This window comes from Tetrao urogallus (genome assembly GCF_951394365.1).
Source record: "Tetrao urogallus genome assembly, chromosome: 4".
NCBI classification, from domain to species: Eukaryota; Metazoa; Chordata; class Aves; order Galliformes; family Phasianidae; genus Tetrao; species Tetrao urogallus.
In genome coordinates, this window is record NC_136817.1 from 43,110,030 (window position 1) to 43,125,962 (window position 15,933).

The 15,933-nt window shown below is 41.4% G+C and overlaps 1 protein-coding gene across 4 annotated transcripts in view; it reads left to right on the plus strand.

Annotated features, from left to right (window-relative positions):
• MTUS1 (microtubule associated scaffold protein 1) overlaps positions 1-14,135 on the plus strand; it is a gene marked incomplete at both ends in the record, with an annotated part of 81,539 nt that extends 67,404 nt beyond the window's left edge. For all 4 annotated transcript variants that reach the window (XM_079534475.1, XM_079534476.1, XM_079534477.1 and 1 more), the window contains 7 exons: positions 6,977-7,191; positions 7,723-7,828; positions 8,821-8,894; positions 8,997-9,092; positions 11,683-11,799; positions 13,000-13,097; positions 13,919-14,135. In XM_079534475.1, the coding sequence (XP_079390601.1) occupies positions 6,977-7,191; positions 7,723-7,828; positions 8,821-8,894; positions 8,997-9,092; positions 11,683-11,799; positions 13,000-13,097; positions 13,919-14,135 (923 nt within the window). The remainder of the gene's footprint in view (positions 1-6,976; positions 7,192-7,722; positions 7,829-8,820; positions 8,895-8,996; positions 9,093-11,682; positions 11,800-12,999; positions 13,098-13,918) is intronic.
• Between the last annotated feature and the right edge of the window lie 1,798 nt (positions 14,136-15,933).

A 15,933-nucleotide genomic window follows, 5' to 3' on the forward strand; every position in this document is an offset into this window, starting at 1 on the left:
GCTATCCTTTTATAGACAGCTCACCTCTGTTGTTATGGAACCCCTTTACAAAGGAAAGATCCTTGGGAAGCAGCAGTGATTTGTGTGAAGTAGTTTTGGATCATGACTGATTACTGAGAAGTTGGAAACTTGTATTTTCACATGCTTCGGAAGCTGTTTCAGCCCAACTTGTCTTGTGTGGGTAGGCCTTGTTGCATGCAGGTGTATGTTTAATTATCAGATTTTTTATTAGTGCTGATTAGCAGGGTGGGCGACTCCATCAGCACGTCTGTTGAAAGAGCTGAAAGCCTGGCGGGTAGTGGCATGAACAGAGGAAGCCTTGCAGACCAAGCAAGTATATGAGTGTACTGAAGATACAAAACGCATTTCAGAGATGTGTTTTCATTGCTGGAAGTTAGTGCTGAAGAGCAGAGGCTTTTCTAGAGCTTAGTGCACGATGGCATCTGTCAAGCTGCAGCCTTTAACAGTTCTGGTGGCAAAGTGTCAGGGTTGCAGTTTTGTGTCTCTTCCAGGCCAGTCCCAGTAGCAGCTGCCTGTGAGCAAGCCTTGCAGCCCTCTGCCTTTCTGTCCTTGTGTCAGCACTTGGGAAAGCTAGTGGTTGGGCTCACCTGCCTGCCCAGTGAGTGCCAGAACAACCAAAGGGGAAAGGGCTGCTGGGGGAGATGGAGGCCGTGTCCCTTGACTGCAGCATCAGCACATCTGCTACTCTGAAAGTGACAAAATTAGAGTGAGGGTAGTACTGTGCAAACAGGCTCCTTGCATTGGTTGTTGGTTGTTTTCTGAAAGCTTAGTTCATTCCAGAGACCTGGGACGGGGCTCCTACTACAAGAATGCACTGTCCTGCCAAAGGGTACCCAGACAGCTTTGGACAAATCAGCCCCTCTGTGCTGCATGGCACCTACCTGCAGAGCCGGCAGTAGGTGATATTGTCTAAGGCCACCACCATCCTCTTGCAGTGGTAACACTTCTGTGCCAGCTCTGCAGAGCAGCTGAGGGCAGCCTCAGGTTTCCAAACTGCCTGTAATTTCAGAGCAGCATTTATCTTCATGCAGGGTCCTGTGTCTTAACTCCATCATGCATGTAGACTGTCTGTATCTCTTAGCATGGGATGGGAATGTATTAACTGCAGTACTGCAAAACTGGACATGTCTTCAGTTCTATCTGGCTTGAAGAAGGTTTGTTTAAAGTAGATAAATAAAAAAGCCAGCTGGCCCTCACTTGTTGACCAGCTTTGCAAAAACATTCTTGCAGTGTTAGCTTTAGCTGACAGTAACCTGTTTAAATACACACCTGCTAATCAGCTTGTGTTTCCACTGTTAAATGTGTACAGCTGTACTTCAGGTTCCCATAGGCTATTTGAGGTAAGCTCTGAGAATTTTGATTGATGGTGTCAGTTAGGCACAGGCTGACATTTGAATCTTCTTTGGTTGTACAGACACTACAGGTCTCACAGAGTCCCAGGCTGACGTGTTTGTAAGGCATGTTGTTCACAGTCTGGGATTAGGCCATCTAGGAAGAGGAACCAGGTGTGTCAAGCTCCATGTAGGCTGCGTGCAGGATATTGCCAAGTTTGAGAGGAGCACAGAATCTGCTTCTGCTCACACCTTGCAGTGTTGAGTCCTTGGTTTCTGCCTTTTTGAAATTTAGTTGTGTATGTTCCCAGGCTCCTTTATCTACCTTGTAAAACTGACTGGCTTGCTGTAAAATTCTGTAATTCCGCAATACACTTCCTATTCAAATACATTCTTGTCTAATGACAGCGTGCAAATGGAGCGTTAGCAGTGTGGGCTGATTGAAGCATGCATTGCTGCATTGCCCTAAGATCTCCCATAGACAGCTGTGGTGTCCTTAGAGCACACATGGAGGGCATTCCCCATGCACCCTGAGGGGGGTTGGACATGATGGTGTTGGGGAAGGGCTTTTCAGAGGGGGGCAGATCCATTCACAGCCTCAGAGATTGAACCGGGGAGATTTCAGTGTAACTGCTTTGGTCCTGGGAACCTGGAGCAGATCCGAATGCTGCTTGTCACTTAAATTTCCCTGCTCATTAAGGTACAAGCTGCTATATAAATCATTTCTAGTTGCCTGTTTAATTATGTAAGTAGAAGCAGCAAGAACTGCATATTTCCACAGTGACATGAGACTGCTCCTTGCAGTGAGTTTGACTCTGGATTATTTCAGTCTGCAGCTCTGCTGGCTGCAGCCCAGGCCCGTGGTGCTGCAGGGCTGGCACAGCGGCTGCTGGCCCCTTTGGACCTGCAGCCAGGAATCTTTTTAGTGGGCAGGAGGGATGTGCATGTATCCTGTGCAGCTACACTGGACTCCTCTGCATTGCAATTGATAAACAGCATTTTCTTCAGAAATACTTTCACGTAATTTTCTGTGCTATTTTTTATTAGTAAATGACCTTTAAGGTGTGCTTTGGAAGTTGGGATATAAAGGCTATTGGTTTTTTTGTTCAGTTTCTTTACTGGCAGATGAAGTAAATATGGTTTGGTTTCCAGGTTTGGGTAATTCTTAAAAGCATTTAACAGAAGCTAGACATTTCCATCAATCATGTGGGGGGAGAAGCATTCCTTCCCATGCGTTTGCCTGCCTGCTGACACTGTGGTGGTATTCGTAGTACTGAAGGATAGGAGCTTTCTTCTCAGCAGATACCTGTGTACTTCATCTGAGCATTCAGCCTTACCCACCTCTGTGTGCCCTAAAGCGTTCTCTTGGTTTACCTGGCTCATTTCAGCCTGCCCAAAACTTGGCTTGACGCTGTGCCATGGGTAACACCCAGAGAAACTTGGTCATAAACTGAAAGCATGCTTGGGTGGAAGAATTTCCAATACTAAGAATCTGCCAAAAACGCAAATTAATTATTGGATGATTATAATAATAAACCTTTATATAGTGAAGGAAAGAAGCCTGCGTGTCTCCAGTAGAACTGCTGGTCAACAGAACACATGCACAAATATTCCTATGTGATTAATAAAGTAAGAACAATAAAATGCACTGTGATGCAGCACCATGCTAAATGCTTGGTGTTCTCTGGCAATGATCCTCATTTCACATCCCCCACACCTATTAAAGTGCCACCAGTTTGCTGCTTCAGCAACCTCTGCTTCAGAATGTCAGACAGCCCCATGGCTTCTTGTTTCATGAAACATGGCTGGGCCAGGGAGTGACTTGGATAGTTTTATGAAGATAACTTTTGCTTCAAAGTGATTCAATTTAGGTAAGCTGTTTTATCTCCTCTGAGCTGTGGTTACGGTGGCTTTTAAGTGAGAGTAGAGTAAGTTGAGAAATGTTTTTATGTAAGTACTTGATCCATAAGGACTGAATTGATTTACTGTGATGAATTGTTAGGTAACTGGAATAAAAACAAACTAAATTTTGTAAGAAAAAGATGCTGTGCAATTGTAAAGGCTTACCCCTTGGCTGCTTTTGCTGGAAATGTGAGAGAGATTTCTTTGGGATTCTATGAAAAAGGGCAACCTCTGTGGCTGTGGTTTCTCATGCAGAAAGGTGCTGCTGGTGCCCGCTTTCCACATCCCCTGGGCTGGGGTTCAGATAGCTCACACACACAGCTGTGCAGTGACACGTGGGGTGGAAGTGGCCACTGTTCACATCTCCATACAGGCGTTAAGTTCACAAGCTGAAAGCAGCATTTCTGGTCACAAGGTACGCTGCTACCGAATTTCAGAAACTTCCTGTGATTGCCAGAGGTGGTGGTGGTTCTGCCCAAAAGAACCACGTTCTTATTGTGCTGTGTAATAAACAGGGGTTAGAAGCATAGAAATACGAAATAATCTTGCTCTGTGCTGTTATAATGCAGCGGTGATGGTTTGTCTTGGATCATTCACTGGGACAACCAAGTGCAGAAAAAAAAAAAATGGATTTGCTATATTAGTAATGAAGTAAACCCTGCTTGATTTACTGACTTTATTTTTCTTTCAAATGCTGCCAGACCATTTGCATCTCCTGTTGCTCTTTGCTCAAAGTCTGTGGTCTTATTTTGTAATGAGTGGCCTAAGGAAGATGTGGAACTGTGAAGGGAAGCGCTATAAGAAGGCAGAGGAACGTATGAAAAACAAGCATATACTTCAGAATGTCTCTGAAGTTCATGAGAAGTTGAAATGGAGTTTTATGTGCTTCTAGAAGTGTGCAAGTTCTAGTTGCAATTTTTTTTCACAAAATTAAACAGCAGGTCTGGGAAAGAAGTCTTACATTGAGTTATCAAAGTCAGTCAGAAGTTTTGCAGTATTCCCTGCTGTGCGTAAGTGGCCCAGCAAAAGGATCGATTGCCTCTTGCATGGCCTGTCCCTTTCTTGAAACAAGGCAATGTGCAGTCATAAATTGTATTACTGAGTGTGGAGATGAACAGAGCTGTGCACAATGCAGCAGACACTTGAGTCTTGAGCAAAGGGACAGACCATCGTTGTTTAGAGGGCTTCTCATAATTTCAGAACAGTTCTTCAGTTGGAGCTTTTGCTGGAACTTCACATGCAGTTCACTGCTCGCTCGTGGTCCTTGGGAGCCCACTGGTGGTTTTGCTCCCTGCCTGCATGGCAAGAGTGCAGCAAGACATGCTGTCTGCAGGGCTGTGGGAAGGCCAGGACGTACCTTCAAGGTAACTTCCAACTGCCGGTGCAGACTTTAAAAGTTAGTTTTTGTTTGTCTTCATAACATGAGTCTTCACATAAATCTGGATTGCAGACTGGCTGAACAAGACCTGATGTGGCTGTTCTCTTTGACAAAGGCAGGGTTTGCTGTTTGATTTTTTTCTGAAATGTTTTGCGTCATCTGAAGATCTCTATGCTGACATTTAAAGACAAGGCAAAGTGAGGCAGCAAATTCTTTTAGCTCACCAGAGGCAAAGCAGTGGCTCTGGCCTTATAAGTCGAATCAGATGACTCCATTTTTAGAGGAAGTGGATCATCTGAAGCAGTTCACTACAATTACTTTAAATGAGGCATGTGAGCTGCTTGCCTCTGTGCTGCCGTGACTCAGTGGTAAATGGCCAGATCCGTTCTGCGTGTTGCTGGTTGAGTGATGTTTCCTTTTGGTTCTCTCCCTGTTTCTTTGCATTACAAATAACGTCCCCTATTTATGACATTTCTTTTTCCCCAAAAGCATGAAAATGCAGAGCATGCACAGTCAGTAACTTTGTCAGTGTGATGTGATAGGAGTTTGCTCATTTTTTTTTCTTCTTCCCTTCCCCAAAGGAATCTGTTTATGACTGTCATTCATAGAAAGAATTAAGATAAGGAAAGAAAAAAAGCTGTGAAATCATGAGTGAAAGTTGTGATGTGTTTGTGTTGAGCTTTTCATTGCATCATTGCCAATGGCAGGATGAACAGCTTGCCTTAGTGCTGTCCTGCTCAGCAGAGCTTTCCAACAGAACACTTGCACAGAGCTGAAGCAGCTGGGTTCTTGTGGGGTTGGTTTGTTGGTTTCTAAAACAAAAACTTGCAACAAAAAGGCACCAGTAATTCAAGCAGATACAGATGCAAAGAGATCTCCATGCAATACAGCTTTCTCCTACACTTCAAGTGCACGCACCAATTGATCGCAGTAGTGCCAGGACTTTGCTGCATTCTCCTTAAAGGAGTGCAGGTACCATTCATTTATTCTCTTGCTTTTGCTGAGCTGTAGCAGAGGGCAAAACTGACACATGCCCAACTTCAAGCAGGCTGCTTTCAGGACAGCTAAAGCCGGGACTGGTTTGGGACTCAGCCCTTGAAGACCTACGATCCATGTATCTTAGTGCCCAAACAAAGCTATGATAAGAATTTCCTGTAATGCCTGTACCAAAATTCTTGAATCTTCTAATGCTTCCACAGAGTTTATGTTGTTTGGGCAGTGTGCCAAGCTGCTATGAAGTGAGTGTGCACATTAACTCTCCTGCATTTCATTTAAGATCATGTTAAGGTTCTGGTTGATTTTTCTCTTAAGGAGGTACTCATCTGATTAATTTTAAAATTTATTTTAAACAAAAGTGATAAATGCTGCACAGAAGTGCTCGTGCTTGAGGTCAGTGACCTCGTGCTTCTGCTAGCAGTCCTGTTTCACCTTGCTTCCAGCCCCTGTGTGCAGCTGCACGAGGGGTTTGTTCCAGTCACATTATCAGCAGAAAAGGGATTCTTTCTGTTCCAGCACCTTTGCTGGGAGGTGTAAGTGCTAAATTTCAAACTCTAAAGCACAAGTTTCTGTTTTGCCTTTTAGTCAGCTCAGTAAATATAGAGAGACAAACCTAAGCAGTTTCCTCTACTTACCTTTGTTAATAAAAATGTATGGAGAGGCTGTAAAGTATTCTGTTGTTTGCTTCCTTAACGTGCTGCCCTGGGCCTGAACTGCTCTCTGTCTTGCATATTTAAATCTATTTGGTGCACGCAGTTAGCAGTATGTTTCAGGTTGGTGCTTCTGTATTACTCTGCTTAGGACAGTCTGTGCAGTTGCCTCAGTGCTCTGTAGTTGAGCATGGGTGGCATGCTGGATGGATGGCCTTCAGGATGTTAAGACATTCCAATTTAGCTAAGTGGTTTATACATTAGAAAGTGAAGTACTCTGACAAATAGCTCCTGAAATGGGATCAAATTAGGTGAAGTAGCAAATCCAATTAATTTTTTTATTGGAGCACTCCAGTATCTCCAGTGAGACATTCATTCTTCTATGTCATGACAAACTGTCACATTTGTGCTTTATGTGAGGGTTCCTGATTTAACTAGATTGAATTAATTCTTAACATAAGACACAATGTATTCAGTATTTTTGCAAGGGCCTTTTCTTGTGCCTTTGGGGGTGGCACTGGTTTCATGGATAAATGATATTTGTCTTTGTATGCCTCTGTTCCTAAGCAGGCATATTTCCATCCTCAGTACCTGTAATGGGGCTGTGAATTTAGCAATGAACTTGACCAGATGACTTTTTTTTTTTTTTTTTTTTTTTTTTTTTTTTTTTTTTTTTTTTTAAATTTTGCCATCTCCAGTAACAACTTCTGCAGCTTGTGAGAAATTGGAGAGAGACAGGAATGAACTGCAAGCTACCTATGAAGGATTCCTGCAGAAATTAAATGAGCAGCATCACAGCGATTTAGCTGAACTGGAGGAGAGGCTCAAGCAGTTTTACACCGCAGAATGTGAGAAGCTCCAAAGTATCTGCATTGAAGAAGCTGAGAAGTACAAAGCGCAGCTCCAGGAGCAGGTTTGTGGTATTTGGAGTAGGAATATTCTTCAACAATTGTTTTCTGCTACAAGTGAGCCCTTGAGGAATCTTTATTTATTTACTTGTTTATTTATTTTGGCTATTAATGAATATATTTTATCTAATGTGAAACTCTACTTGATTGCAATTACAAAAGAAAATGTTAGTATGCAAAGCTGGCCAAGCCTTAAGGTTGTGTTTTAACATGGTAGAAATTCAGCATTCTGCAAGCTTTGGTTACGTCTGGAGCTCTACGAGTACTTGAAGCAGCTTGAGTTTTAAGGTTTATAAAACCACACCTGGCTTGGGAACCTGCTTTGCAGCAATTCCATGTGTGTGAGAGGCACGTACATTCTGTTGGTGTCTGTAAACTGTTCTCATCTATTAAGTGTTGTATGTGGCTTAGCTTTTCCTGTGACCATCTGTTAATGCTACCTAGACTTAAGCACAGCATAAAACCACCATAACAATACTTTAAGCAAGGGTTAAAATGTCACACTAAGGGAAAAAACTCATCTTGTCATATTGCAGGTGGACAACTTAAATGTCACACATGAAAACTTAAAGCTGCAACTTGAAAACAGCCACTCAGAAAAAGTAGAGGAGCTGAAAAAGAAATATGAATCCTCTTTTTCGGGCAAGTATTTTGTATTCAAGTCCATACAACGTAGTACTGCTAGTCACAAACAAAAATATTCAAATACATTAAACCTGAATATGTACATTTCCTTCTTCTTGCTCGTCAGCTATCCTTACAAATGCTGGCTGAATTCCTCCTTTTGGATCTGAACAAGTCTATTTTATATACAGAAACAACCGTGCTTCCGTCATGATTGAATGAAACTTTCAAAACAGTTTAAGATGACTTTTAAAAGACGTGTCTAAATTACAGCCTGCCCTCAAAATGCCATGGTAAAGGAGCAACTCTTTCCCTACCACCCCCGCAGTTCTGTAAGAAGCACCTCCAAATTGAGATGAACGTTAGGTAGGGTTGGGTGGCGTCCAGATTGATGTGGGAATGTTTCTCAAGTTGAGAAATATTATGCATTGTTTAGAAGAGCGGAGTTTTTTCTAGGAAGAGGTGTGTTCAGGTTGACATTGCATGGTGTCTAGATGATTTCAGAGGTGATTGTTTCCATCCTCCCTTTGATTCCACCTGACAAGCAAATTTCCAGTGATCCTTTTGTCTCCTTAAAGGCATTTCCAGCATAACTGAAGAGCTCTTCTGCGTGATATTTCCAAAGTAGGGAAGGAAATGTTTTTCAATAAATGCCTGGGAGACGCATGATATGTTTTTTGCCTCTAATTCCCTTCAGAAGCTCAGCTTTTGTTGGATGTGGATCTGTGCTCAATTCATCCATTTGTTGCATATAGATGAGTGCTTTCAAACTTGAGATGCTGCCAACTAATGAAATGTGTTTGTGAGAGGACAACCCACAAGTCTGGAGCGGTGATAAATCTGATACTTTGTGTAGGCTTTGGGATGGTTTGTGATAAATGTTCTTTCCATGTTGGCAGTGACTCTGCATCTGTACGTATGTGTTTTGGCTATTTGTCCTTTCTAAAAAAAAAAAAAAAAAAAAAAGTCATCATCATATATTAAAAATCTACAAAAATCATTTGTTGCAGAGCTCAAGAACGCCCATGAATCCGAAAGGAAGTCAATTGAAGATTCCTTTAAGGAGAAGCAGGAATTGCTAGAGGTACATTTGGGGGTTGAGTCATTGCAGATCTAAAACTTATATGGGATTTTGGAGATGCGCACTGAATTCTTGGCCTTACTGTGCTCTGTCTTTTCGTTTCAGAAAAAAATTGATGAATTAAAATGTGAAAACATTGCTCTAAGTGAGAAGCTGAAATTGGAAGAGCAAAAACAAACAGCCAAAGAAAAAGCCAGTCCTGTAAGTCCAGATCTCCAAAAGTAAAGCAGACAGGCAGAATTTTTATGCTCGGGTTTATTTTATTGCATGATGTGAAAGGTTTGTAATCAAATCTGATGGAGAGCTGCGATACAATTAATATTGTATGTAAACGGATTGCCTACCAGAAGTTTCTGTCAAGCAGTACAATGTTATTAACTTCACTGTTATAAATCTATTGAGTGTGTAAGTTAAAGCCTAAGTGAATCTTGAGATCTGAGTGTATGCAGGTGTACCATAACTGATGAGAAGCAAGCTGATAAATGCTCAATCAGCACCATGATGGTGTGTAGGCTGTCTTGTATCACTGCTACAAAATTCACTTCTTGTACTTGAGTCTTTAATGAACTTATGACCTGTGCTTGTTTCTGGTGTATCCTTTAGATAAACTTTTCATTCTCACCTTTCTCCCAAGGCTGTTGTCATCTATGATGCTCCTGGGATTAGAAATGTTTGAGAGAAGTTTTTCATGCATTTGGAGATGGCTAGAAACAGACATATTTATTTTCTAGTTTATTTTCAGTGTGACCTGCAGTAATGTCTGACAAAGAGAAACTCCGTGCTTAAAAAAAAACGTTTAGAATTGTTAGTGGCAGATCCTCAGATTTTTGTCAGTTTTGCTACTTTAAATGGGCGGACTTGCAAGTGTCAGTCTGTTTTACCTGTTAGGACAGTCCGTTGATTACAGTGGGTTTGGACACAGTTGATTTATATGCCTCAGCTACTTTGTGTCATTTAGTATTCATCCTGTTTTTGACTTGGTCAAACACTCAAATAAGCTTAAAGAGCAACAGATACACGCTTGGAGAAAAATATAAAGAGTAATAGAGCTCAGGGTCAGGAGAGTGGGGCAGAGAAAGACCAGAGAACAGTAGGGCAAAACTCCAGTAACGTGACCTTTGGCTCAGCTACAGGGAGCCTTGAGGATGGAAAACCAAACATAAACATAGAGAGCTTTGGGAGGGGAAAAAGCCAGAAAAAAAAAGTCTGCTTTGTGTGCAAAAGTGCAGGGTTAGCAACTAGAAGCAGCTCTAGTTCTCATTGGACCATTTTTTTCTTTCTCTTGTTATTTATTCTAGTGGTAGGGTAGAGCTGCAAGAAGAATGCAAGAACACAGTGTTGCTGTGTTTGGGAGAGGTGATACCAAAGAGAACACTGTGCTTAGCTGTGCTCAGATGTTATTTTAGAGCAATAGTTAAGTGATTTTTACACAGTTGCAAATACGCTTTGCATCCTGACAGATAAGCTTCATAAGCTTCAGGCTTCTGTATGGAAAGATAATGGTTTGATTTAGCATATTCTTCCCTAGTAAACACACATGCTGCACTACTAGAACTTCTGTTTGCCCTTTGACAATAGAGCGTATGCCTAGCTTTCCAGTAGTATTTAAGTAGCATCACTTGATATTCCTATATTTTTTTTCTAAAACCTTATCTGGCTCTTTTCAGATTTTTTTATCTGGCTTGGTGTTCTGCTATGAGTAGGCAAGAGAGAAGGACAGGAGAGCAGGCAGAACAGACACAGACTGGATCAGGCCCTTGTGTCACTGTGAAGTGTGGTGGTTCTGTACTTAATTCCTGCACAGGGCTCTGACATGTACTGTGGACTGCATCCCACAAAACTACAGGCATCTCCTGCACACCTTCGGCTGCTGTACTCATCATGGTACCTCAGCTTTCCACCAAAACGTGCTAAGAGAAATTGTTTGTTTTTAAAGATAGACTCAGTCACTGATTAACTTCTGTCTGTTTTCCATTCATACTATCTTGAAATGAACTTTGTTTCTCCTCATTATTTCTTTGCCTTTGAAATATTAAGAATGCGATTTACTCTACAGTGCTTGAATGCTTCCTTACTCTGGAAGAGACATCTCTGAAAAAAACAGACTGTCTGTCCCCACTCTTCCACCCACCCCCCCCAAAAAAAGCCAAGTCTTATGTACTGTACTGTAGATAAGTCACAAACACAAGACAGTGCAGGACTTTTAAATGCAATTGCATTGCCAGGCCTTCTGGAAGAATGTAAAATGAAAAATGTTGAATTTCTTCTTATGAACTACGTACCTTCAGGTAGAAAACAGTGAAAACTAGCTACAGCCAAATGCATGGCTTTATAAGCTTGTGTGTTTTTTGAACCGTTCCAGCACCTGAATAAATCTTCAAATGTTTACTCTTATTATCTCCTGGGATGGGTTCTGAGTAATGCAGAATAAATTTTGGAACTCCTCGCCTTAAAGGGAGCCTTTCAGCACTCTCACAGAACAGGTTGGGCTGTGACAGCCTCAGTGCCATCCTCTGACTCATGAGGATTTTTCACATATGTACAAAGTCTATTCTGAACACCTGCTAAGGGAAACTGCAACTCTTGATTTAAAATGAAGAAGAACAAAGAAAATCAGATGAGAAAGCACTACCGGATCTTTTTCTTATGCAAAGCTGTCAAACTTGATTTCACCTAGAACAAAGAACTGTCATTATGATCTTTATTTTCTTGCTCTTTCTTAAATAGCAGGGAAACACTTAAATCATCCATGAAATTAAGGTAATAAGCAAACTCTGTGGAAATCTTTCAGAAAAACCCGCAGATCATGTATCTGGAACAGGAGCTGGAAAGTTTGAAAGCGGTGCTGGAGATCAAGAATGAGAAACTCCATCAGCAAGATGTAAAGTTAATGAAGATGGACAAACTGGTGGGTTTCCCTTGTGGTCTGGCAATTTTGGACTGTTTCTCTAGCAAAAGTTATGGGGTGCATTCCCACTGCAGGTACAATTTTGTTTGTGTTGGGCTGCAGCGAGGGGGAACAGAATGCTGTAAGTGGTCTTTCCATCTCTTAAGACAGCTACTGAGTTGCACAAACTATAGCAAGTTAGTATGGAGCTATCTGAGAGCCTCTTCTACACCTTCTCCTCTCTTTTACCCCATCTCCTAAAGAAAAAATCCTCACCTGTTCACATTGACTCAAGTATTACGGAAGACAGACTGCACTGTTAGGAAAACCTTAACATGGTAGCTACATTAATTAAACAAGAAGAGATCATATTTTCATCTGGAGTTGACTAGCTCAGATCAAACACTTGTCAGCTTTAAAGTATTTGTTCAGCTGTGTGGATTTGTTCCCAACCCATGCATAATTTTACATGAAACAGCAATTCTGGGGGCAGAACTTAACATTATTTGGCATATCTAATTTGTGGCCTTATCCTGGGTGGAGTTGTAATAACAGGTTGAGCAATATTTTAACGAGAAAATACAGAAGGGTTTGTATCCAAGGGAATGCATTCATGTTATTTGTTGAGTGTTGCACAACATCATATGTTGCACCGTACCATTGATCTACAACTAGAACGTTACTTGTCAGCCCTCATCTTTCTGACAGAAGTCTGTCACAGCAGAGAAGCCTTTGGAACGTACAACCATTTGAAAATTATTTTTTTCCATAACTATTGGTAATATCTTGCAGCAATGGAGTAAAATCAGGAGAGTAGCAGGGAGAGGTGTGCACAAAGGGGAACCTCTTCCATTTCTTGCTTTAGCATGGTACTTCAGGCAGCCTCCAGTCCGCAGCAGCTTACAGAACTGCTGCCTGTAACTCACAAAAATTACTAGAATCTGCTAGTTGAGTAGCATAGACCTTATCCAGCTTCTCTTCTGCCATCTCATCAGCAAAAGTGGCACAACGCCAGCGTTACACAAGAGTAAGGTAAGTAGACCTGTTTGACTATTTCAAAATATTAAGCCATGAGAGCAGGTCAGTCTCCTCTTACTCAAAAGTCACTCTGCCCGTTTTTCCCTTTATGGTAACAAGGTCTGTAAACTCTGTGCTAAGAATGTTGGTATCTTGAGTGCATGTGTGTCACTTTTATTTTAAACTGTGACCTTTTATTCTAAGGTGGAAAACAACACAATCCTAATGGATAAATTAAAGAAGGTTCAGCAGGAAAATGAAGAATTAAAAGCTCGGATGGACAAGCACATGGAACTTTCAAGGTGAAAAATATCTGAGAACTTTTGAGATATTCTCACTAACCTGGGGAGGATGTTCCTGTAACAAGAAAAACGTGTAAACATCAGAGTCTAGGTTTATGTAGTTTTCTGTAGAAGAAATCTTTCCTTTTCCACTTCTGTCTTTATAGCTGTACATTCTTCTGTAGAAAACCAAACAGGAAGAGACTGTAAAGTAAGGCTCATCAAAGCACTCCAAAGCAACATTTCAGGGAGAAGAAGCATCTCCAAAAATTCCATCTTAGAGCAGATTGCTGCAGGCTCACCAAGTACTACTGACCTCTCAGTTAAACCTGACTCAACTTTTAACTGCTTCAGTTGAGTGATTTGTGCCCAATATAGATCAGTGAAAAGACGAGTATGTTTTAGTTAGCAATGACAATAATATTTAGCATGAATAAAATGAGTCTGAGGTTCTCCTAACTTTAAATGCTCCTGGAATGAATAGGAAAACCTTTTTTGTTTGAGTTTCTGCATAGAGCTGAGCCTGCTCCAAGAGCCCAAGGCTTGAGCATGGCCACTGAAGATGTCATTGTTAGTGGGACAAGTCTCACTTTTCAGGTACTTTTTCTGGTCAAATTTACTGGCCTTCAGGAATACTCCTTATTGGAACTTCCTCCAGCTTTTACAAGCTACAAATGTAAATCCCACAGGGCTGCAAACGTGATAAATCCTCATTTCATTCTCATCCTAAGGAAGTAATTCAGTTGTAAGCAAAGCAGTTTTATGCAAGTTCAAACTATTCTTGAACAACGAATCCGTAACCAACTCTGTGACGTGCTCTGATGTAAATCTGTCTTTTGCAGGCAACTTTCTACTGAGCAAGCTGTTTTACAGGAGTCCTTAGAGAAAGAATCTAAAGTCAACAAACGTTTGTCAATGGAAAATGAAGAACTTCTGTGGAAGTTGCATAACGGCGATCTATGCAGCCCAAGAAAACTGTCTCCCAGTTCTCCATCTGTGCCTCTTCAGTCCCCACGAAATTCTGGTAACTTCTCTAGTCCAACCGTCTCACCAAGATGACATCTTGAACGAAAGGGGATTGCATTTCATTTGTGGTCTGCAGAACTGATCATAACTTTAATCGCAGGAGCAAGAGCTATATTAGCTGAGTATGACAACTAAACACAACTGGAAACTTGGTGCAAAAATGACAATAAGAGACTGAGACTATGGGAGTGAGACTCGCGTAGCTTCTCCCAAAAAGACTTGTTTATGACCTCTATGGACAGAGTTGCACAAAGCACTTAGAGAGCAAGGAAAGACTTATTCATTGCCTTTTCACCTAACCATAAGGAAAAGCTCAGGGGCTTAGAGATAAAGATCACAACCTTTATAATATGTTCCTTATCACAGACACTTTTTTAAAGGCTGTTTGTTTGCGTGTGCGCATGCGTGCTGTGGATGGAATGGATGTAACACACCATGTGTGTGTCTAATGCTGCCTTCTTTGCTGTGTATGTAATAAAGGATAAAAGCTGAAGACTACAGATTGGTATGTACTTCCTTAACAATGGTGTCAGCACGTGCTGTTAGCCAAGAGTGTTCTCACAGAAATGATGAGAGACAGCCACTGGTGCCGTAGGTTACTTTCCTTCATCTCCCTGTCTTCAGTGAAAGAATAGTGTGAAAAGCTTTGTCCATTGACTCAGTGTCTTGGCCTGCCTTTCTATGCAACTTGGAATGAATTTTAAAAGCAAACTGAATTGTAGCCATTTTGTGCATGCACAACAGCATTGGTTATGAGGAGGCTGGCAGTTGCAGTAGATTTTGTCTTTCAAGTCAACAGATTCAGAATCTGACCTTGAAGGACGCTGACTCTGAAGTTCTCAGTACAGTGGCAGACCTATCACTTTACCTGCTGAAAACAGATCCTTAAACAGCATGTCCATGGCTGAGACCATCTACTGAAAGAGAAACAAGATTCGAAAGCCAGAGAAAACTGCAATAATTAAGTGCTCAAGTTCTCAATAATATTCTTAAGTAATCTGTGAATTGCAGTGCACCTGGTGCCACGTTCACTTTTTAAGCACTAGCATTTGTATTAACGTTTGTCAGAGTTGACTCGGTTCCTCTGTGGAAGACAGGGAAGGTGATAGCTGTGGATAATTATCTTGCTAAGTCTGCTACACCTCTTCTCTGAGCCTGCAGGGTATCAGTGTTTGCCAGTTCATCTGGCAAAAGATCCTGTACAGGAAATTCTGTAGAGTAGGGGAAAAATTTGTCCTGCCTGCTGAACCTGGCGGTTGAGGGTGTCAGCACGACCAGAAATGTTGTATGCTGAGTTTCAGCTTCACCAAGGTGATCACATAGCCTGGCTACTCCCTTGGTTAGACCTGTTTTAAAATCTCTACATCATATCTACTAAACACAGGTTCAAATCTGTATTCTGAAACTCCATGCTTACAACACTGGGTTTGGGTTTTTCAATGCCATTTCCAGCACCACCATAACAGTTATGTAACAGTGTAGCTAATGCTGTCAGCTGTACAGTTGACTGTTACGACAAGACACAGCCACGTTCACCCATGTTTTCCAGTAGCTTGAGAACAGAAATTGAGGAGATGGAAAATGTTTAGGGAACTAAACTGGAGAACCACTTCCAACCATGTTACCCAAGACTTCAATCTTAACGATGAATGTAGAAACAAGACTGGTAACAGTGCTCATACAAAAGTAAACATGTAATGTGTTAAACTTGTGATCAATTCATGAAACAAAAATGTTTCATCATTCAATTTACTTAATCTTACATTACATGCAAGTTAAGGGTCCATTTTACAGACTATTACACTCTTAACCCCTTTTAAGGCACTGTACT